The sequence below is a fragment of the Onychostoma macrolepis genome, chromosome 07 (genome assembly GCF_012432095.1).
Source record: "Onychostoma macrolepis isolate SWU-2019 chromosome 07, ASM1243209v1, whole genome shotgun sequence".
Lineage (NCBI taxonomy): Eukaryota > Metazoa > Chordata > Actinopteri > Cypriniformes > Cyprinidae > Onychostoma > Onychostoma macrolepis.
In genome coordinates this window covers 26,909,036-26,932,997 of record NC_081161.1, presented here as the reverse complement: position 1 = coordinate 26,932,997, position 23,962 = coordinate 26,909,036, and the positions used below count along the sequence as shown (strand labels likewise).

At 38.3% G+C, this 23,962-nt stretch overlaps 1 protein-coding gene across 6 annotated transcripts in view; it reads left to right on the top strand.

Annotated features, from left to right (window-relative positions):
• Positions 1–23,962, top strand: part of chd9 (chromodomain helicase DNA binding protein 9) — a 77,294-nt gene that overhangs the window by 6,802 nt on the left and 46,530 nt on the right. For 4 of the 6 annotated variants that reach the window (XM_058780653.1, XM_058780654.1, XM_058780651.1 and 1 more), the window contains exon 2: positions 4,219–5,896. The exons of 1 other annotated variant lie outside the window; for it this stretch is intronic. In XM_058780653.1, the coding sequence (XP_058636636.1) occupies positions 4,352–5,896 (1,545 nt within the window). In that variant the 5' untranslated portion in view covers positions 4,219–4,351. Of the gene's footprint in view, positions 1–4,218; positions 5,897–10,767; positions 10,812–23,962 lie in introns of those variants that run through there. One more of the 6 variants, XM_058780656.1, reaches the window with a different exon arrangement.

Sequence of the window (23,962 nt, the reverse complement as noted above, 5' to 3'; positions counted from 1 at the left end):
TACAGAATGCAGTAAATGGAATTGTCTAATCAACACTTTTCAGAATTAGGCTACTTAAAGCAGCTACTGTAATTTTATTTTATTTTTTATTTTTTCCCAATTAATTATGCAGCTCTATACTTAAGACTTCAAAAATCTGTAAGGAACAGTGAAATGCAAAAAAAAAGCTTGTCTCACTTGTAGTCTGATATCATATCAGTTTCATCCAGATGACTTGACATGACAGTAAGCCATAATTACAATGTGCCTGCCAAAATGCTTCCTGGTTTGAGACCGGTGTACTACTTGCAAGTACACTAAAGCCAGCCCTAGATAATGGGAGGTGCCCAGTAATTTTGAACACTGGTGACAGACGGAGTTGTGGCTGTGTATGATTCAAAATCCTGTTAGAGTGAGCTGTTAGTTTGCTGTTGATATGAGATAAGGCTCATGTTTGAGTTGTTTTTTTCTTCTTTGAATGCTACTGCCCAGAGGACTGACCTTTACTTCATGTGTTTTCTTTCTTTCTTTTTTTTTTTTTTTTTTTTTAAGTTAAAATCAATATAAAACAGCTGTTACAGTCTATTTCAAATGATCTTGTAGTCTAGATGTGGAGCGACAACTTTAGTTTAAGTGTTATGCTTTCTTCTCTATAGCGATTGAATATAGTCTATGTTGGTGTGTTAGTTGAATTATTGTAGGTTTAATGGAAGTAGAAAAGGTTGAAACCACAGAGTGGTATTGTAGTAATGGACCGTGTCTAGGTTTCTGTTCACTGCCATTTTGTTTATCTGTGTGTGTTGTGAGTCATCAGGTCGTGACTGACCTCCTCCACAGCCGGTGTTGGTCAGGACAGCCTGTTTCTCTCTCACCCTTTCTGTCCGGTTGTGTGTGTGTGCGTGTGCGTGCATGCGTGCGTGAAATGGAATGAGCTGTATGTGTGTCCCACACTGCTCGAGTCGCTCCTGTCGCTGTCCTCCTGACCAGGGCTTGGCAAAGAATTACGCAGTTCCCACTGACTCTCTCTCTTATCCATAGCTGAGGGAAGTCTGAGGGGAGTGTGAAGCACCTGGTTTTTGTCTGGTGCTGAAAGCTCTTCAGCTGCTGTGCTTGCTGTAATGCCTGTTTCTGAGCTCCACTAATGGTGCCAAATGTTCCCCAGACATTCCTTCCCCTTTCACCTCTCTCAAGCCTCAGGGTGTTCTGGACGAGTTTATTGCCAGAGTCTGACTTAAGGAGATGGGCATGTTAAAAGAGCATCAATGCAGTATTGTATCTTTTAATGGAGTGATGTAACATCGGGTTTGTATTTACAGTATGACATCACATGCTCAGTGCTACTCCTTTTGTGATGAGTTTTCTGCTACTCCTTTTCACTTTGCTGCTGAGTTCCTGCATTCAGTTATATTCTGGCAAGTTGTAATTCTCAGCTTCTTATTAGGAAAAGTTCAACAGAACACCATTTGATTGTGAACTTCCTACTTGGAAGTTCTGACTTTGCTGAGATGTGGGTGTATGACGCCATGCAAGGAGATGTACACAGTTGATGATAAACCTTCACTTTTAAAGAAATAAATTGATCATTGAGTCAACATTCTTGTATAAATTATGATCAACTTTCTAGGGCTGGTCCGAATACCATTTTTTGAGTTTCGAAGCTTCGGTAGTAATCAACACCGAATATTCGAAGCTTCGGAGGGAGGGGGCTGAACATATTCTTCTCTCTAATAAAGGCAGGAATCTCTGTGTGTCTGTTTGCATTTTTATTATGTCGAGAACTGTTCATCCAATCAACTTCACGCTTGGCGGGTGTGTTGCTGCGGACCCAAGGGAGTGCAGTATCGCATTTTGGTGCAATATGGACATTCGACACATTCAGAATGATTAAGCTTTTAATAAACTGCAGAACAGCGCGAGCCGGAAGTGAGGCACCTCACGCGGGAAGGGCTTAAATGCTCCGAGAACGGACACTGCACTAGTGATACAAAACACACAGGTCTGTTAAGAGCAATACTTTTAATAAGGTAGCCTAACATTTTTCTAACAAACAAATCACTCCCAAATCAGAAAATAGCAGCACAGTAGTTACACCGCAAAGAGTAGGCTATTTAAATAAAAGAAGAACGAAAAATAAATGAACGAAGTTCAACGAACTGTAATGTAATAAATAAAGAATACGGTCGCATACTTTCAATAATAGCATCACACATTTTAATTAACAAACAGTTTAAATAAAATTAATTGAATTTCCTTATATGGAATATAACAAACTGTAGGCTAAATAGAACAAGGTAACGTTAGGCTGGCTAGACAGCTCACATTCCTAAATTAATGGGTCTCATATCCATAGCGATGAACTCCACTATGGCATCTGTTATCTCTCTCTTTCTTTTCTCCCTTATTCGCAAGTATTTTCCAAGCAAATTAAGTGCACGTTTTTATCATGTGTAAAATTACTGATTAACATGGCGGATAAAAGAAGCTCGTTTTTTTACACCAACAATATAGGCTACTATAATAGGCGTACTACTTGCAGAACTCGGGTGATTTTTCAAACTTGATGTGCTGTTGTGGTAACTTAGGCCAGTTTCAAATTGCATATTTGGCACACTGCCTTTGTCTTGTCCTCGTTCAATTTAAAGTGATCCCACACAGCTGAGGTCTTCGGCATTTTTGTCTTCTCTTCCAGAAGAACTGAATCATGACGTTCATGATGTTCATGCCGTTCATTCATGGGAGATTCATATTTCAAGCAAATGAGAGCCGTTTCGTGGTGGATGTCAGGTGTTCGGGAAAAAAAAGGATATTCGAATCTCAAAATTGAAAATTGAATGCCAACCCACCGAAGGAATATTCGAATAATCTAATATTCTGGTACAGCCCTAAACATTTCCTTGGCAAACTTTTCCATTAAACATGGAGTATAAAACAGTACATTATATTATGTGTGGATAATCGTACCTGCCAAAACAAACACTAACATTGCTGTTTTGTTTCTGCGTACGTCACCTAACGAAATGGCAATCTGTTGTTTGATTCATTAAGCAAAGTCGGATTGACATCTGACATCTTCAGAGTTGCTGTATTTCACATATACACATTTAAACAAGCTTATTTTTTTAATTACATTGAGATGTGTTGGAAACAGTGTTTTACATAGTTGAGGTACCTAACAAGAACTACTCAATTTTAAGAAAAAGAAAACGCTTGATTGAAAGTCTTGAAGTTTGAGGTTTTATAGGCCTTTTACGCAGACAGGCAGACTTTAATGACAAGGGTGGAAGAGCACTTAATTTCCCAGAATGTGGGTGCGGCCGATTTAATGTAAATTCACACTTGAAATTGATTTGAAGCAATTTCTCAAATACTGAATTGTGCCAGTCCTGCTTGTAAGTGAACTCTGTGTTCTATATTAAAGGGATGGTTCACCTAAAAATGAAAATTCTGCCATTGATTACTCACCCTCATGTCGTTCCAAACCTGTAAAACCTTTGTTTATGTTCAGAACATAAATTAAGATATTTTAGCTTTCTGACCCTGCATAGACACAACTACCACGTTCAAGGCCCAGAAAGGTAGTAATGACATCGTTGAAGTAGTCCATGCAACAGCATGCATCGTGGTACTCTTGTGAATGTGTGTCAAAGACTGACATGAAAGAAAATAAATTGTGGAATAAAGTTATTCTTGTTTTCTTTGAGCACAGAAAGTATTCTCTAGCTTCATAACATTAGTTGAACCACAGATGTCACATGGACTATTTTAACGATGTCCTTACTACCTTTCTGGGCCTTGAACGTGGTAGTTGCATTGCTGCCTATGCAGGGTCAGAAATCTCTTGGATTTCATCAGAAATATCTTAATTTGTATTTTGAAGATGAGCAAAGTTTTTATGGGATTGGATTGAATGGGTTTGGAACTTAAGGGTGAGTAATTAATGACAGAATTTTCATTTTGGGGTGAACTAACCCTTTAAAAGCAGTACACCTAAAGACTTTATACCTACGTACCTAAAGACACTATGAATGCTGTAAGTCAAATTTGGCTTATAGCTATTAGGAAAAGCTCAGAGAATTATGAAATGATGTTGAATTTTTTTTTTTAATATTCAAACCTGTTTTAAAATGAGTTTTAATTCATTATCTAATCAATAAAGTATGCAGAATGTTATTAAAATAATTCTGAATCCCAAATGTTTTGCGTATCTAAAGTAATGTTATTTTGTTTCTCTTTTTCTAGACTGTAGCCCTTCTTGGTGATGGACACACAGCGGTTCAACAAACTCTGACAGTCTTTAGCTCCCTATTGCATTCAGCAGTCCTGTCGTAGGGGCCGCTGAGGGGGCAGACACTTAATGCACTGAACTCAAACAATGACCGACCCCATCATGGACTTCTTTGATGACCCTAGCATATTTGGGGGAGGGCTTGACAGCTTAGTCCAGGATGATCCAGGGTTTACCCCTGGTTCTGTGTCCTTGGATGATGAACTTCAACTGGGTCCTAGTTTGCAGACTCTTCAGGTGGATGCAGGGTCCAGATCTTCTACCATCCAACATGGGATACCCTACAACCAACCTGTGGGGCATTTTGACACTATGAAGGCACAGACCTCAATGGAACAGTCCTTTCCTGGTCCAGAAGGAGGTGGCAACAACGGAAGAACATTTTTGCCACAGCAGCAATCATTTCAAGGGCATACTATGAACCAAGTGCCCCAGACCAATGGACTGTTTCTTCACAACAGCCCCATGTGGGGAAACCATGATCAAAAAGGGAATAACTACCATCAGCACAATCAACACCATCAACAAATTCATCATCAACAACTTCAACATAAACAGTTTCAGCAGCAACAACAGTTTCAGCAGCATCAAGCTCAAGCTCAACATCAGCAGTACAGTCAGCAACATCAACATCTTCAGCATAGACAGCACAGCCTCAATCAACACCCAATCTCAAACCAGCTGCAGCTCCCTCACCAACAAATAGCCCATCAAGGCTTGCATCATATTGGCAAGACCTATCAGGAGCATACAGGTTTTTACTATGAGAGCAACGTCCCTCAAAATCATTCCCAGCACGGCCACCATAACTCGCTTGGTGTGGAGGGTAGTCCCTTTCACTCTACGGTTGAGGCCTCAATGATGCCGGTGTCTTCTCAACAACACAGTGGCTTTCAAATATCCCAAGGGGTCCCAGGTTTTACTACAGGTCCAAGGTTGGAAGACAATGACCTGGCCTTCCCTGTCCAGTCTTCCCCTGCAACCCATTCTTTCCCAACTGACTCAGTTAGCCACACTTCATCCTATCCGACTGGTCATTATACTCTGACTGGTCAGCCTCCCCCTATAGTAAATGCAACCCAGCCTTACTCCTCTGCCCCAGTCTCTATGACAACCTCTTCAACGGCCATCCCATCATCAGCTTCAAACCTTTTGAGTACTGGTTGTCCTTTCCTGTCTAATTCTGGAATTGAACATCCGCAGCAACGAGTCCAAATACCAGGCAGTTCGGCACAACGGTGCCCCTTAAATAGCTCCAAATCAAACCAGGATTCCTTCAACTCTTCTAAGGTGTTCCCAGATGGTCTGAATTCATTCGGTGCTGACTGTTCATTCTCTACGGCAGATCGAAGGAGCCATGATGTGGCTGGACCTTTGGTTACAAGCCAGAGCAGCAGTAATGGGTTTCAGGCACTGGAGGAGGTCTTGCTTGGAGAGCAACATGGTCACAGACTTGACCTGGGTGATGCTCCTGACCTTTTAGGGGATGAGCTGTTGCCTCAGCTAGAGGCACTAGACCAGGAAGAGAACTCCAATCACTCTTGGGTAAATGCAGGACTAGAGAATGACCAAGAAGAGGATATGAAGGACGAAGAAGGCATGGAGGATGTGCCAATGGTTTACAACGCACAGGTGAGAGAATCTGTTCTCAGATCTTTTCCAAAGGTTTCTTACATTGTTTGATGGCTTTAAAAGTTCAGAGATGTTGGAGTGAGTCAGAGATTACAGTTTTGAGCTCTTGTTTCAGTTATCAGCTCTGCAGAGCTTATTTTGAAGGGAAGTGAATGATATGCAACATAGTTTTTGTGGTTGTTGTTGGTTTATCTCCATCGGGAAATATACAAGTTACTGACATGGATGAGAGATAAATGAAATGACTGCTGGAACGTTGCCACAGACTACTTTGACAACAGGCTATATTGTAGTGTTCAACTGAACTGAAAGAGAAAGGACAAGGCAGACAGGCTCCATTAAATAATTCACAGCTCCTCCTGTCCAGGGCCTACAGATAGGTACTGTAGCAGCCGATTAGGAGTTGCAATAGTGTTTAGGACTTACTGGGGCTAAGCGTACTTAAGGCTTTAACAAGATGTGGGTCAGGCCAACCGTAGGATAGCAGGAGGTGCACTCCGGCTGGCTAGAGTGGGTCTGGCTTGTGGTTTTTCTGTCTGCGTGTGTTGATGTGAGATTAGTGTTTGTGTGTGAGTGCAGGCAGAAGGGAGATGTTGATAATAAGGTTTCCTGAGGGAAATGGAAAACGAGAGAGAGAGAGAGAGAGAGAGAGAGAGAGAGAAAAGAGCAGGAGTGCTGTCTAGTCTGTGATTGCAAGCAGCAGGCAGTGCTTTCAGCAGTACTGCCTGACAGTGTCAACTCTCTCTTTCGCTGTCTGTCTCTCTTTCTCTCTCTCTCGTGATGCAGGAGCATCAGTCTTTCCCCTCAGCTCTTTGCTGCTGACACAGGGAGTTGAGGCTCAGTGATTCAGCTGCCACACACACACACACACACACGCGCGCGCGCGCACAATCGTGAACTCTTTCCACCAGTTCTGCTGGGCACATGGAGTGCTCTCGTTGTCAGACATGTGTGCACAAATACACCTACCCAAATACAGATTCTGATTTGCCAGTGCTCTTGTTTTTCCTCAAGGAAAAATGCAAACGAGAGTCTCCTCTTTGTGTGTCAATAGAGAGTTTGATTGTAGTATATTTTACCATATTGATTATTGTCCGATAGGAGATTTTTTTGCTGTATTGTCAATGTTGGATATATAGAGATTAGTATATTTTATTTTGCATAATCATTTCCAGTTATAACAGTTAGATTACCTTTGTCCTCAACACTCACTTAAAGTAATCTTTAAAAAGGCTAATAACACAATTACATGAGATCTTTAACAGATCTCAAAATGAATATCCATTGAGTTGCGATATATTTTGTGTATTTATTTAGACAAAATATTATTGACTTTTAAAATTGGCCATTTATTGGTTATTGCTCATAACATGAAAATAAATATCGGATTGGCCCTGAATTTTAGTAGCCTATTGGTGCATCAATCTAATGGTGTAGATTATAATACAACTCAACTAGACTTTGTGTAGATATTGAAAGCCAAATCAGACGAGATGGATTGTTATGTTCTCCTTTAGCCAATCTGTCTGTCCTCACAGGTCCTTAATTAAAGCAGAGGCAGGATGTGGATCAGAGTTCATATCGTGTGACTTCCTGTAGTGAGTGTGTTTGTGTTGCAGTGTCTGTCTGCGTTTATGTGTGTGTGTCTGAGCGAGAGAGAGAGAGACGAGCCATTCATGTGCACTGGGCTGTGGAAAGCCAACAGATGTATAATGTGAGGCAGTCCCAGGGTAAAAGAGAGAGATGCACTCGACCTTCTCTCTCCCTGAGGCTCTCGTGGGCAAGTTTGTGCTTTAATGTTCTGAGTCTTTCTAAGCCTCTGGACCATGAGGGTTTGGTGTTTCAATACTGAAACTTGACTTCATCTATATGTCACTTTAGCTGCAGTAGAGGTGAATGGCTGTTTTTGTGTGTGGTTTACTTGGGTTAAATGTTTGTAGAAAGTACAAGATCAAGGTTGAACATGTTCAGACGGAAAGTTCCCAAGTATGTAACTTGATTCAATCACACTTCTGCAAAGATACTGCTCCATCATGTAATGCATGTAAAGGCCAAATCAGTGAGGGTTTATGAGGCAGGTGGAGCCCCCAAATACAGAATATAAACCCCATTAGACTCATACATGACGACAAAAACTGTACACGTCTGTACTTTTACACAGGTATTTTCCTTAGGTTAGATCTGTTATGTTAAAAAAGGGGCATTTTCACAACAGTCTATGGGAAATGTCATATCATACCTTCACATTCTGATGAACCCTTCTTGTGATATGAATCAATATGAAATAATATTGTGTAAGCTGCTCTGTTGATCAAAATTGAAAATGTGTAAGATGGTTAAATAAATAAACTGCCATTAGAGATGAAGTTTAAGAATCGGTGTAGTTAAAATATGAAAAACGGTTTGGAATGAGTGACAGGGCAGAGCAGCGGTGGTCACAGTGTTACAGGGTGGTGTGATAGCGTGAGGGCCCAAGAGAGCGAGCGAGACCGGCTGACGGCATGAACAGAGCCCCTTTGTGCTGCTGCTTTGTGCAGAATGAACATTCAGCAACATAGATGCAAATACCAATCCACATCACTCACATTCACACACAAACCCCTTAACCTACTGTCTGGATGGGATCCAGATGATGGATTTGTTTTTAAAGGGGTCATAACATTTCATTTTTTTTTTTTTTTTTTTTTGTAATAGCCTACATTTTCTATCTTCTTTCAGACTCTTGAAATTAAATAGGCTATTTTATGCTGTACTTTTATCTTCTATCTAAATGACTTCTTTACATGTGAAATGAGTATTAACTTCTAACTATGAATTGCGGGTTTGTTGTTGTCCAATCAAGGTTAGCAGGATAGCATATCCCATTTAGCCCCTGCTGGTAGATGCTGCAACTGCACAGTATGGCTGCGTAGAGTGTCTTTCTCCACTGATGGCAAAAAATATTTGTCATATATACAAAATGCATTACATTACATTTCACTACATTTCAAAAGTCTAGGATCAGTACCATTTTTTTTTAAAAGAAATTGCCAGAATACTTGTATTCAGCAATGATGCGTTTAATTGATCAAAGGTGACAGTAAAAATATGCATGATGTTACAAAACTTTCTATTCATCAGAAAATCCTGACAAAAATAGGTTCTAAAAAATCACTGTTTCTTAAAAAAATTAACACAACTGTTTTAAATTGATAATTAAACAGTTAATTGATAATTATAAGAAATGTGTTTTGAGCACCAAATTAGCATATACGACTGGATAAATGGTTGCTGAAAATTAGGGCTGCATGATATATCGCATGCGATATTTAATGCGCATCTTGTCAGTAAAGCCGGTTCTGTAATCAGTGGTAATTTCCATCACGTGCGTGATTTCAGATGGAGCAGCATTTACTACACAGAGCCATTGTTCACTTATAAGCTGCGCAGAACCACATTGATAAATTACCGCTGATTACAGAACCGGCTTTACTGACAAGATGCGCATTAAATATCGCATGCGATATATCGTGCAGCCCTACTGAAAATTCAGCTTTGCCATCACAGGAATAAATTGTATCTTAAAATATATACAAATTGAAAACAGCTATTTTAAAATGCAATAAAATATCACAATATTACCGTTTTTACAGCGTTTTTGATCAAAAGGCTTGTGTTGTTTTTGGTTTCTGGCTTTCTAATTTAAATCATTGTTTGTACCCTCTTCAAAAAGGTACAAAAGCTGTCACTGGGTCGGTACCTTTTTGAAAGGTACACCTTTGTACCTAAAGAGTTCATACTGGTACCTCGTACTCTACATATTGGTACCTAAAATGTACAAAAGTGTACTTTTTGAAAAGGTACTGCGTCAGTGACAGCTTTTGTACCTTTTTTTTTTTTTTTTTCTTGTGTATTTGTACGCAATTCTAAAAATTTAGATTATTTGCATTTTAGATAATTACTTGCATTTTCAGAACAATGGATTTCCATTGAAAATACAGTAGAATTTTATTTTCAGCATATTTTACTTATTTTATTTTAGCCAGTTGGTTCTATAATTAAACACTGACTTAAAGCTTTGACATTTCCAGTGCAGATTAATCAAGCTTTTGTGATGTTGCTTAGTTTTCTATTTTTCAGATGTATTCACTGTTTGTGTCTGTGTGGAGAGAAACGAGGGAAAAAGATGCAGGTGTCTTAATGCAAGGGTGAAAATGGCTAAAGTTTGTCTACCCTCTCCCTAATAACCGATGTGGCGTGAAGGTGTGTGTGTGTGTGTGCTTTTGCTTGCAGGCCTCCTACCATGTGCCGCGTGAATGCGCTGTGTGAGTAAAACCGGTCTGTGTGTGAGCGCTTCCGCCTCTTTGTGTGAGTGCGTGCCTGTGTGTGGCCAACTTGCTTTGCTGCTTCCTGACCCTGCGTCTGTGAGGTTTATGAAACTGGGCCGGCCTGTCAGGCAGAGCCTCCAACCAGCACTGTAACCTGACACCTGATCACCTCCCGCTGTATGTCTGAGTCTGAGTGCTTGTGCCCCCCATCTGTGTGTGGAAGTGTCTCGTACCCATTTTCTTGCACCTAATTTAGTTCGGTATGCATGTGCATTCGTTTCTATTGTCTGCCACTAGCCGACTGCCACAGATGGACATTCCCTCATTCAACCAGTCTGACAGCTCTGTTTCTCCCTAGAGCACTGATCTAAAGTCAGCATCGAATGACGGGTGACGTCAGGTTCACTGATCTGGGGAGGGACATGAGGGGTTAAAGGTAAACAGGAAGGGTTTCTGGTAGCATTTCTATAGATAGGCGGTCTTTGCTGTGCAGCGGAAGGGGAGGGAGGACAGGAAAGGAAGAGGGAGGACGTCGAGAGAAAGGGAGGGGTTAGTCAAGAAAAAAAAAAAAAAAAGCATGTGGGAAGTTTGCCAGGCCAAACTACACAGTAGGTCTCAATCTCAAGCCTTTTTTACTTTGTTGTTCTCACTTTGCATGTGTTTGTAAGTGTGTGGTATATGTGCGGTGTTCACTTCAGTCTGGAGATTAACACGCTTGGACTTTGGGATCAGAGACTGTGAGTGTGTGTGTCTTTGAGCTAGCCGGCCATTTTCTCAGCTCACGCGAGGGGGGGTTAGAGGAATGTCAGGAGTTCAGGGCGATGACACTGTCTGATCTCCTGCTGGATCTTTTTAACCCTTTACACACACAGACACACAGGACACACAGGCAGATTAACAGGTGTGGGATGTCGTTTTTCAGCTGGAAAATGCTTGTTTCAGCTTTCTAGAGCAGTAGTGTTTGCAGTTTGGAGGAGAAGTGTTTGATTTGGTTACTGTTTGTTTATTTGTTTTTGGCCTGGAGATGGTCTTTGGTTTCTGATTGGCTGGAGGTTAGGGCTGCAGGTTTCTGATTGGTCAATAGATAAACAGGAGCCTCAGGTAAAAGTCATGGCAGTTCATCAGATGAGCGGCGGTTGCCTGGCTTTGTTTACAGAAAGAAAATGTCTTTTGTTTCTCAACCATGTTCTCCTTAAAAATCCAAAGTGCTGATATATCTGAGAGAAATGAAATGCATTTCCTTTAATCATTTACACATTTTTTTGCTCACTTTCATTAAATTAGTTACAGTATAAAATTATTTTACAGTATAAGCGGTATGTCATGGAATTTGGGAAATTTTGGATGAATAAATCAAAAGTCGGGTTGCACCATTAAATTGCAGTATGGACTAGTGTCTATTAATATTAAAGTGCGAAAAGACTGCTATTTAAATATAAAGTCTGCATGAATGAGAGGAGCAGTTTTGTCGTCTTCACATGCTCAAGCATATGTGATGCTCATGGTGTTTTCTGTCTGGCATCTCTTATGAGAACACTGTATGTAAACTTCTCACATCTCTAGAGCTACTCTAAAAGTTCATTTCATGAGCATTTCACGGTTTCATTTGATTTATAAAAAAAAAAAAAAAAAAATCCTATGCACACAGACACTCTGTCTTCATGATAGCTCATCAAAATAAATGTTTGGCTTGATTTTAAGTAATTGTGACAGAGATGTTACTATTGTACAGTAGAATTTACTTCTCATAGTAATAATAATAGTGATAATACTGCTACAACTACTGATAATAATACAACCCGAATTCCGGAATTGTTGGGACATTTTTTAAATTTGAATTAAATGAAAACTAAAAGACTTTCAAATCACATGAGCCAATATTTTCTTCACAATAGAACATAGAGAACATAAATGTTTAAACAGATACATTTTTGACTTATCCACTAAATGAGCTCATTTCAAATTTGATGCCTGCTACAGGTCTCAAAAAAGTTGACACGGAGGCAACAAAGGGCTGAAAAAACAAGAAATTTTAAAAAGATTCAGCTGGGAGAACATCTAGCAACTAATTAAGTTAATTGACATCAGGTCTGTAACATGATTAGCTATAAAAGGGATGTTTTAGAGAGGCAGAGTCTCTCAGAAGTAAAGATGGGCAGAGGCTCTCCAATCTGTGAAAGAGTGCGTAAAAAGACTTTGGAATACTTTAAAAACAACGTTCCTCAACGTCAAATTTCAAAGGCTTTGCAAATCTCATTATCTACAGTGCATAACATCATCAAAAGATTCAGAGAAACTGGAGACGTCTCTGTGCGTAAGAGACAAGGCCGAAGACCTTTGTTGGATGCCCATGGTCTTCGGGCCCTCAGACGACACGGCATCACTCATCGGCATGAGTCTGTCATTGACATTACTAAATGGGCCCAGGAATACTTCCAGAAACCACTGTCTGTAAAAACAATCTGCCGTGCCATCTGCAGATACCAACTGAAACTCTATCCTGCAAAAAGGAAGCCATATGTGAACATAGTCCAGAAGCGCCGTCGTGTCCTGTAGGCCAAGGCTCATTTAAAATGTACTGTTTCAAAGTGGAAAAGTGTTCTATGGTCAGACCAGAGTCCAAATTTGACATTCCTGTTGGAAATCACGGACACCGTGTCCTCCGGGCTAAAGAGGAGGGAGATCTTCCAGCGTGTTATCCACGTTCGGTTCAAAAGCCAGCATCTCTGATGGTATGGGGGTGCATATGTGCATACGGTATGGGCAGCTTGCATGTTTTGGAAGGCACTATGAATGCTGAAAGGTATATAAAGGTTTTAGAGCAACATATGCTCCCCTCCAGACGACGTCTATTTCAGGGAAGGCCTTGTGTATTTCAGCAGGACAATGCAAAGCCACATACTGCAGCTATTACAACAGCATGGCTTCGTAGTAGAAGAGTCCGGGTGCTGAATTGGCCTGCCTGCAGTCCAGATCTTTCACGTATAGAGAACATTTGGCGCATCATTAAACAAAAACTACTTCAAAGACGACCACAAACTCTTCAGCAGCTGGAAACCTATATCAGGCAAGAATGGGACCAAATTCCAACACCAAACTCCAGAAACTCATAACCTCGATGCCTAGACGTCTTCAAACTGTTAAAACGGACAACATAGAATTACTGAAAAAATAAACCATTTCATAGGCCCTACTATTGTAAAAATTGTAATGAATTATTTAATGTTAGTTTTATGAATGCAGTTGATTAGACATGCTTTTGATATGGTCTATTTACTAACTTTTACTAATTACTAAAATGTATTTAAACCATTAAAATAAAATTTTCTGAAAAAATTTTTAGAAACAAGGGTGGGTGGGCTAAAGAAGTGTAGAACACAGGTTTCATTTATGGCTTTCCCAACTCTTTGGTCACTAGGGGTGCGAGGGGAAAAAAAATCGATTCACCTAACTATCACTATTCTTTTTAAAACAACTTAAAAATTGATTGGTTTATCTCAGAATCAATTTATATTTAATTATTTTAATTTCCTGAGAGGTGGTGGGGAGAAGTTACCACTTTTATTCCAACAGAGACCAAAATGTATAGGTGTGTTCAACTTGGAGCAGCACCGTGCAGACAATCAGTGTATGACATCAAAGTACCACGAGAGCGATTCGAGGTGCTTTGATGACTTCATACAACGATCGTTCTGCGTGCACAGTGCCACTGCATTAGATGACGTCGTATACATTTCAAGATAGCGCAAGAAAGCAAAACCATGATGGAGGCAGAGAATCAAACCTCTTCGAGAATTCTTTCTGCACCTTCACGTTTTGAATCCCAAGTTTGGAAACACTTCGGATTTTACACACTGCCTGGAAAACATGACTAAACATGACTAAATCGGTATGCGAAGTAACATAGCACTTTATTTTATTTCAGAAAGTATTTTTTTCTGCTCATTCTGTTGAACATTTGACTATTATATTCATGTGCAAGTTCAGGATTTTGGTACTTGAAAGTTTCATGGTTCAATGTACTTTAAAATATACACTGTGTACGTGTATGCTCCTGAGATAAAAGTTCAGAAAGATATCACATCTTTCTGATGTGGGTCATATCTGCGAGTCATCTGTGTCACGTCACCTGTAGCGTTCCCCCCCCCCCCCCCTGTTGGCGAAAGGAATGGACCTGCCCTACTCTGCCTCTGATTGGCTTTCCTTAATGTTCTTTCCCTCATCCAACCAATCTCACTCCTGAAGCATAACTTTTAGACGCTGCAGGCAACTATCCATATTTCCAGAGGCTACGTAAAATGTGAAGGAGCAAGATAATGGCAAGCAACTTATTTTTGAAGTAATTGGGCTATGCTGGTGGTTAGATTAGCCTGTTTGTAGCTAGCTAAATTAAGTTCGCTGTAGAGCAGGACGGAATGCATTTGTATCTGCTGTAAATTATGGTGTTCCAGTATAAATGGTGATTACCGCGTGAGGCTGCTGTTGTTGTTTTTTTGTTTGTTTGTTTTTGTTTGTTTGTTTTGTTAGTTTTGTTAGGTTTTTTTGCGTCAGGCTGCTATTGCAATAGCTATGAAGATTGTAAATTACGTTATCGCTACATTAGTTTGCTACCCTTTGCAAAATGCTCTTCAGTCTCGACCTTAACATTTGTCTCGCATATCAGTAAGCTATTACTCTGACATGAAGTCGATTTGAGAATTGTTCGACCTACAAGTAAAGCATACTGTTTAATGTACAGTAATATTAGTATCACTCAGCTCAAGTGGAGGCAGCGCTAAGCTAGGGCTGGACAATAATTCAATATCAATATGTATCGCAATATAATTTTTTTTCAATAACGCTGATATGATTTTTAAACACATTTCCGATATTTCGATATACATTACCAGTCCCATACATCGATTTATTTGTGGCATTTGACTTCATTGAATAAACATGAGCACTACACATTTCAAAAAGCGGGTGATTTATATGAATGTATCTCTGAAGGGAACATACTGTCTTCAGAATAGTTTTGATGTCATTTTCATTTTATCTGATAAAGTAGCGTTCACGAGCGGAGCTGCTTAGATTACAGCCTTTACCGGGGAAACAGCTGGTTCTACCGCTCTCAAAGCGCCTCCTACTGGCAGAGAATCAGATTCTACTCCGCTGTTTTCAACATAATAATAAATGCTTTTTCAGCAGCAAATCAGAATATTAGAATGATTTCTGAAGGATCATGTGACTGGAGAAATGATGCTAAAAATTCAGCTTTGAAATCCCAGGAATAACTTGCATTTTAAAATAGAAAACAGTTATTTTAAATGGTAAATATTTCAAAATGCTACTGTTTTTGCTGTATTTTTGATCAAATAAATGCAGGCTTGGTGAGCAGAAGATAATTTTTTTTTAAAACTAAAATCTTACTGTTCAAAAACCTTTGACTGGTAGTGTATGTTAGCCTATAGTTTGAAGTTAAAGATATTAATAAGGTGAGTCTGAGATGTTTATCTGACAGTGATTTCACATTTCTTGTTTGTATCAAAGCTAAATACAAATAAATAATTAACACATTAATTTAATTTATTTGTGCTGTGCTGTTCCCCCCCCCCCCCCCCCCTAATATATTATATAGTTTTATAGGAGGAGTTCATAGACTTGGCAAATTCATTTTTCATAAGTTTGTAGGTACAGACATCTGTTGTGGGCATTCTTGGCAGTTTTATGAGGCTTTTTTTAATAGTGTTCATATCGATATCGGAATTATATCATATCGACCGAAATTAAGAAATATATTGTGGGTTGTCACCTTTTTCACCCCTGATGAGTTTGCAGCCCTGACGAGTTTGCACCCCTGGCAATAGTTATATAATCGCAATACTCATTTATCGCAATATATATTGAATTGGCACACAAGTATCATGATAGTATTGAATCGGCAGATTAGTGCATCGTCCCAGCCCTATTGGTCACATGAAGATTGCCAAACATACAAGTTTCTCCTCTGTGTTTGTGTGTGTGTGTGTGTGTGTGTGTGTGTGATTTTAAAAAGAATTTGCATTTTTGTGAATGGTGTTTGAGTGATGTTTGCATGGGTGTCTGACGACATGTTTTGTGTTCTCTGTCACCCCTGTCTTTCCCTTTTGCTCTAAATAATGAAAGAAGTGTAAAGGTCTAGTGGAGGTTTCCCGCTGTGGGCTCGTTTTCTCTTTCCCCTGCATATCTCTTTCCTGGGTTCCTCATGGCCTCATATAGCTGTCTGTCTGTCTGTCTATTGTTCTATCTAGTATATCTATTGCTCTATCTGTCATTCTGTTTATCATTATCTAATATTTTAAACACATTGAAGAAAATGGTCTGTTATTGTCAGATACTGATCATACAATAGTTCAACACTGTGCAATAAATTGGACTGGCCTAATTCATACTTGCAGGGTGTTTTTTTTTTTTTTTTTTGTATTATTTTGTTTTGGTATAACCCTGCAGTGAGCATAGAGTGGTGAAGACTGAGACTGGGGGTTGATGGTAATCCTCTGAGGCAGATTAGGTCACCCAATCAAACTCAGAACCTGTACTACTCACACACATGAGCACTAGATTCCAGTATACTTTATGTTGGGGAAGTCACATCAGTCTTCATGATTAGTCATACATATTTAGTTATTCACCCTCATGTTGTTACAAGTGATTTGTAGATATACATACAGCATGTGTTTGAGCATGCCTGCATAATTGTACCACAATACTGAATGTAGCCTCTATTCTCATTTGTGAGTGTATGTGCATTGTGTTTTGTGTGTGTGTGTGTGTGTGTTTTAGAGTTTGGTGTGTTCTGTATGGGTCATTAATAGCCGTCGTGTTTAATGGGTTCAGGAAACCAATGCTACACATCAGGCCTTCCCTCATTAATCCTCTCTCTCTCTCTCTCTCTCTCTCCACCCCTCCAGCTCTATCTGCTGTACTCTACATTAGTCTGCAGTCTAGTCCTAATTATGGACTCTAAACTCTCTCTCTGGTCCTGACAGTGTAATTCATTTTCACCTAAGCAGGACACAGATTTTAGGTTGTGGCCAGGGATATCATTACAGTGTTAGACTGTAAAAGCTCTAGATGAAAGTGAGAACTTGTGTGTGTGTGTGTGTGTGTGTGTGAAAGTGTGATATTTAATAAGGTTTCGAAGAAAGTGCTTTGGTTGAGAAACTGTTAAACACACAGAGGATGTTCATTATCAGTAGCAAAAGGAACTGGCTGTTAAGTATATTTGTTCATTTGTCTTGACTGTGCGAAAGTTGCCTCCATGACGCTGGGGTTTTGTGGGAGTTTGTTAGGGTGTTGCTATGTAAATGCCAAGGTGTTCTGAGTATTGTTAGCATGTTGCTACCTGGGTTTGAGTTAATAATGGGTACCAAAACCCCATATGAAATGGACCCCGGGGCTAAATTATGAAATGATTGGATGAACGTTAAATGGTCCTGAGACTTCCGCAGAAGATAGACCACTTTAATTATTGACTGCTGTCAGAATGTGAAGAAACTTTCAACCAATATGAGAAAAATGTTTCTGGAAAAAACTCAATTAGTGACGATGGCGTTCAAAAGTTTGGGGTTGGCAAGATTAAAAAATAAATAAATATAACTTTTATATAAATTATTAATCTTATTCATCAAGGAAACATTAAATTGATCAAAACTGTATAAAATTAAAAATTGTTGATCGGATTTAATTGATTGAATTCTCAATTGAATTCCTGAAAAAAATGTACCATGGTTTCCACAAAAATATTTGACCAGCACAACTAGGGATACATCGATATAACATTTTTGGCCGATACCGATAATTCTTTATATTTGAAAGCCGATAACCGATATGTTGGCCTATAAATCTAAATCTAAATTTTAATATCATTTTTGAGAGCCTGATTACAAAAAGGTCTCATCATTAAAAGCCACGTCCCAAACACCTCAACATAATCAGCCTAGTTTGAACAGTGTACGTTTTAAAATAATTTTACTCTCCTTTTACCAAATTTCCTCAAAGTCTTACAAATAAATAAAATAATGTATAAATAATGGAAACAAGTCAATGGACATCATTACTTGTGTGTAAATAATCAAAATGCATGCGCCATAAATCAATAAACTGGAATAGCCTCTGCATGGACGATAATGAAATGATTTTAATTACTAAGCCATATTGTTGTTGATAAATAATAAGAGAAAAATGAAATTGGTGGTTATTATTAATAATGCATCAATTTTGAAAAAGTAACAAATGAATACCTCTGTTTTATATAGCAGCATTGCTGTTGAAGCTGCGTGCGCTGTAGCTGAAGAGCTGAATGAACACTGGTAAACTGAAGCGCTTGTTACGGGGTTTAGTTTAGTTTATTTCATTTATTTATACAGGGACAATGCACAACAAAAGTGTTGTGCCAGAGTTAGCTATAAAGCTAATTTACATCTGCAGTCCCTGGGCAGGATGTTGTTACAAAATTACAATATTCAGTCACAAACAATACAGTACGTACATTTGCGACCAAAAATATTAATTTGCGAGTGAAGTTTTTGCTGAGGTCGCCAATGGTGACTTGATTTTTTTTTTCCTGATTGTTTTGCGATCACATCTTTTATGTCCACGTATTAAACTTGAGACAATGCGCATCAAAGTTTTAATTGAAAAAAGGAGTTTCAAACAGTCCTCATCTCTGCCGAAATGCCTGCTAAACGCAGCTCAGTTGTGCAGCGCGAGAGATCAAAATGACGGAGACGTGCAAAAAAGCAGTGTCTATTTCATGCACAACTTGAACAAACTTCAACAGGTAAAGCTGTCAGCTGTGTGGATATTGGCAATATCGTTAACAATTCTCGATTATAATCAGGGGTGCACATAAGTGGTCCGCAGGTCCGCATGCGCGACCAAAATTAAAAATGCGCTGTGTAAATAAGTTCTGACAGTGCATTTGCGTACCGACATTGACAGCTGTTAATGCACAATTACCATTTGAGATCGACAAACTGTACTTTTATAAGATTTCTATCCAAACTGAAAGCATAATCTACGCTACCCGCTGCCGTTTTCAAAGCAAAACTGTGACGTTTCATTCACTGACGCAATTCCATCAGCAGCACTAAACCCGGAAGCGCATAATACTTACTTGCCGGCAACCCGCCAAAATAAAAGCTTGCTGATTTTACGTTTGAAAATGATGAAAATTAAAATAATGATAATAATAAAAATATTAGCATTTTATTTTTAAGTTTACTATAAAATAATTTAATTTGTATGTAATACTCCCTTTAAAAAAATTAAATAGTATTATCACACTTGATTTATTTAGTTTATTATTTTTAGTTAGTTATTTAAAAAAAAAAAAAACGAAATAAAGTGCAATAATATTATTATCACTATTAATTTTTTTTTATATAGTTATACTTTATGGGTCACACTACATGCCATAGCCCGTGTGAGGACCAAACCATCCATAAGTATATCAGTCAGCTAGAACAATAATTATAAAGAGGAGCATTTTGCTATATTTATTCGCTCTTGCTTATTAATATTTTTACTTAACCTGTTGTCTACATGATAAAAAATGCAAAAACCGACAGGATGTGTGAGAGATTTGACAACATTTCTATAGGATGCATTGAGAAGGAGCCCAAACTAACACTGTAAAAAGCGATCATTTGACTTTTCTTTAAAAAATTGAGGAAACCCAGGGCTCACAAAATCGCGGGGCTATTGCGTTTTCCAGTTAGGCTACCAAAATGTATCACTGCCCTGCCGAGCGGGCTGACTTAAATACTGTGGGTCCTTAAAAACCTCTCAATTTACTTGTATAAAATTTGCGGCCATAAAAAGTTTTAAATATGTTAAATGGTATAAGAAATTAATTATAATTTCAAGAGGTCTTACAGTTGGGGATGGAAAGACAAGAACCGCGATACAGCTGGATTAAACTTCAAACGGCAATAATGTCATTGAATAAATATGAGTTTGGTGTAGGGAATATTAACAAGTCCCGCCAATTTGGAGCTGGCTCCAACCTCCGTTTGTACCCATCTCGGAGAAGCCGCTATATTTGCTCCTAAAGCGCCAACTTAATGCATAATTAAAGAAATACATTTAAGTGAACTTGACAATTCTGAGTTACACTGACAAATAACAGTTTGAAAATGTGTTGTTCACTTTTTATTTTAAGTTGGACCAACTTAAATTTATTAAATTGCAATTACTTAAAAGTTCTTATGGTCCATGATATTGGTACAGATTCTGTGTAATAAACAATTCTTTGTGACTGTATATTTCAAGTTGGAAAAGACGTTTAGTTCCCACTTTAAGTGAACCTTAGTTCCCAGGTCATCTACAAGATGGATTAAAATGCTGATAAAGTCAAGAAAAGAGTAGACAAACACATGACTATTGAAATGTCAAAATGTAAAAAAAAACTAATAAATAAAACGCGTTTATTCTGTGGCACCTAAAAAAATAATTTGGCGCCTAAGTTTTTTCTTATAGGAGCCAATGGCTCCTTACTCGATTTTTTTTTTTTTTTTTTTTTGTTTGGAGCCCTGCCTAGTCAAGTCAAGTCACCTTTATTTATATAGCGCTTTTACAATACAGATTGTGTCAAAGCACTTAACAGTATCAAATTGGAGGATAGAGTGTCAGTAATGTATAATGATAAGATTAAACACTCAATTTTCAGTTAAAGGCATTTCATTATTGAATTCAGAGATGTCATTGTCTAGCTCAGTCTAGTCTCCTGATATGGTCCTTACAGATAGTCACATATTGTTTAAGAGATGGTGGTGCAAGATCATGAAATAGTTTGTACAACAAACACACATCAGAGAAAAGAAAAAGAAATTGTCAAATAACTTATCATTTTTAATAATATTACAGTGATGATAACTCCTTGGCTTTTTAGCTAAAATTTTCACAGCTTGTTTATAAATAATACATAATGGTTTTAATGTAGTTAATGAGGCTATTTGAGAATCAGTTATTTATTGAACATAAACACAGTACTACAACGTAAATGCACAAAAAGACGGATATACACAAGTTATCATGAACTAAGTTATGCACTAGTCAGATGTGTAACTCTGCGTTCTTGGCTCTTCCCATAACAGCGCGTTGAAACACTGCAAATAAACCCCAAAGAATTCACAACTTTTTACTATGGTAGTGTTGTCTTTATAATGATATGTATATGACAGTCCCAGTTGTAGTTAATAATGTTGTGCATTGCTGTTCAAGCTGCGCGCGCTGAAGCTGAAGAGCTGAATGAACACCAGTAAACTGTAGTGCTTTGCTAGCAGCTTGTTTAACTCAAGGAATTGTATCCTATGAGATTAATAAGATATTTATACAGTATATAATAATAATAATAATAATAATAATAACAACTTATTGATAATAATAATAATAAGTATTTCTTGACAACCAAATGAGCATGTTTAATTTCTGAAGGATAATGTGACACTGAAGACTGGAATAATGGCTGTTGAAAATTCAGCTGTTTCTGGAATAATTTAAATTTTAAAATCTATTAAAATAGAAAAGTTATCTTAAAATTTGTTACAAATATTTCACAATTTTATTGTGTTTTTGACCAAATAAATGAAAAAAAAAGAAAAGATCAACATACTTTTTTGTTGTTTTTTTGGGGGGGAGAAAAAAAAAAGTTTAATAATGACAGAAATCTGCTGAGCTATTTGCACCTTTCTGCATGCACTGATAAGATGATGACATTTTAGTCTTCATGTGACTGCTTGGATATCTGGAATGGTTACAGCCACTAAAACAAAGGGATTGGTCATATTCCAGGATGCTGTAGCTCCTACCTTTGTTAAAAGGAGCACAATTTGTCAAGATTGCACTGTACAGATCAAGTTCACATTCATTTAAGTGTGTTTCTTCCATGGTGGCTTAAGCATTTGCCACACACAGGCTTGAAATATCCTTGAAAATATCCACCTAATATAGGAGGTCTGAAAGTGGGAGGGTTTGTAAATAAGTTGCGCAGATGGAGAACTGAAGGAATAGAGCTCTCTCTCTCTCTCTCCCTCTCCCCCTCTCTCTCTTTTATGCAGAGCTGAACTCCTCCCAATATCTTGGTGCTGCTATTTCATCTTATTTGCATATTAACCGTTTGGTTGCCATAGTGTAGAGGGGGTTTGTGCCATGTTTTCCTCCTTTTCCTCCAGCACACTCTTTTCTTTGCTTTCTCTGTCACTCATATGTTCTTCATCTTCTAGGTTATTCACTCGTGAAGGCATGTCCATGTACAAGTACGAGTTACACAGAAAAATTAGTAACAAATGAAACCAATTCTATATAACCTTGTCAAACAGCTTTTAGGAATGTAGAAATGTCATTTTGACATTACCACATCCTCTTCGCAACTTGCAAGCATATTTAAGTGTGTGTGTGTATCTGGTATTCCCTACATTTTGGGGTCCCCTCAAGTCTATTAATACCAGTTTTGACCTTGCGGGGACATTTTTGGTCCCCATGAGAAAACAAAAATCATACTGAATGAAGCTTTTTTGAAATCTAAATATCTAAAATAGCAGAAAGTTTTGTGTGAGGGGTCAGATTTAGGGGTAGGGGAAGAATAAGGGAATAGAAAATACAGATTGTACAGTATTAAAACAATTACACCTATGGACTGTCACCAAGAAACATGAGTGTGTGTGACCGTTGTGCTGTCAATGACTGAATAATTCGAAATGGCACTAGTTTAGTTTAGACAGGACAATGTTTTGAATTACTATTTATTTATTTCAAAATGTTATTTCTATACAATTTAGTTTTATTGTATTATGTATTTTTATGTAAGTAGATGATCATATAAGGTGTTTATTGAGGTTTTTGAGTTGTTTCCACCAGTCCAAACTTCAAGGCCTTGTTATCTCTGTCTTTTTTTTTTTTTTTTTTTTTTCTCTCCGTCTCTGTTTTGTTATCTCTCTCTCTGTCACACAAAGCCTGTTTGTCCTGCGCAAAACATTTTATTGTTGCTAGCATACTGCCGGAAGAGGAACGTGCACATGCACCAACAGAGACACAGCTACACTATGTGCCACCTAGTGAGAAGGAGTGTTTTCAGATGACTTTCAGTTTGCATGTATTGTCTTGCCTTAATTTAACCTTGCAGAAGTTGATCTTACTCCAGTCTCAAGGTTCAGCCTAAACACAGCTAATCTCTCTGCTACTCCATAAGATTCTTAAGCTAAGATGACCCAGTTTTGTGCATGATTTCAGTAGATAGTCATAACACCCATGTGGTTATATGCCAGACATATTATTGGGGTGTCATAAATACACGTTTTTCCTCCTCTCTGTTTTTTCATAGTGCAGTTCATTTTTGCTACATGTGTATGTGTGGGCTCAAGTGGTTTGTTGCAGTGCACGTGCACAGTTGCATATGGCCAATGTGTCACACTTTGGGAAAGTCAGGGCATGACCTCATTTCCCCTTGAGTATCTGTTGTCACTTCCTGCGAGTCTATCCAGGCAGCAACACATGAACTCATGCCACCTGCCCCTCTTCTGTATGTGTGTGTGCAAACCTGATGATTGAATTGCTGACATGATTATGACATATTTCAAATTATAATTGTGATTTATTTTACTTGTTCAGGTCAAAACAATGCTATTCATTTCCTTAAACACTTGCTGTTGTGCATTTTGTGCCTGGCAAGTAGAGAAATTCAGTATTTTTGGGGTTAAGTTGTGAAAGTTAATGTAATAACAGCTAGCACCCTCTGCTG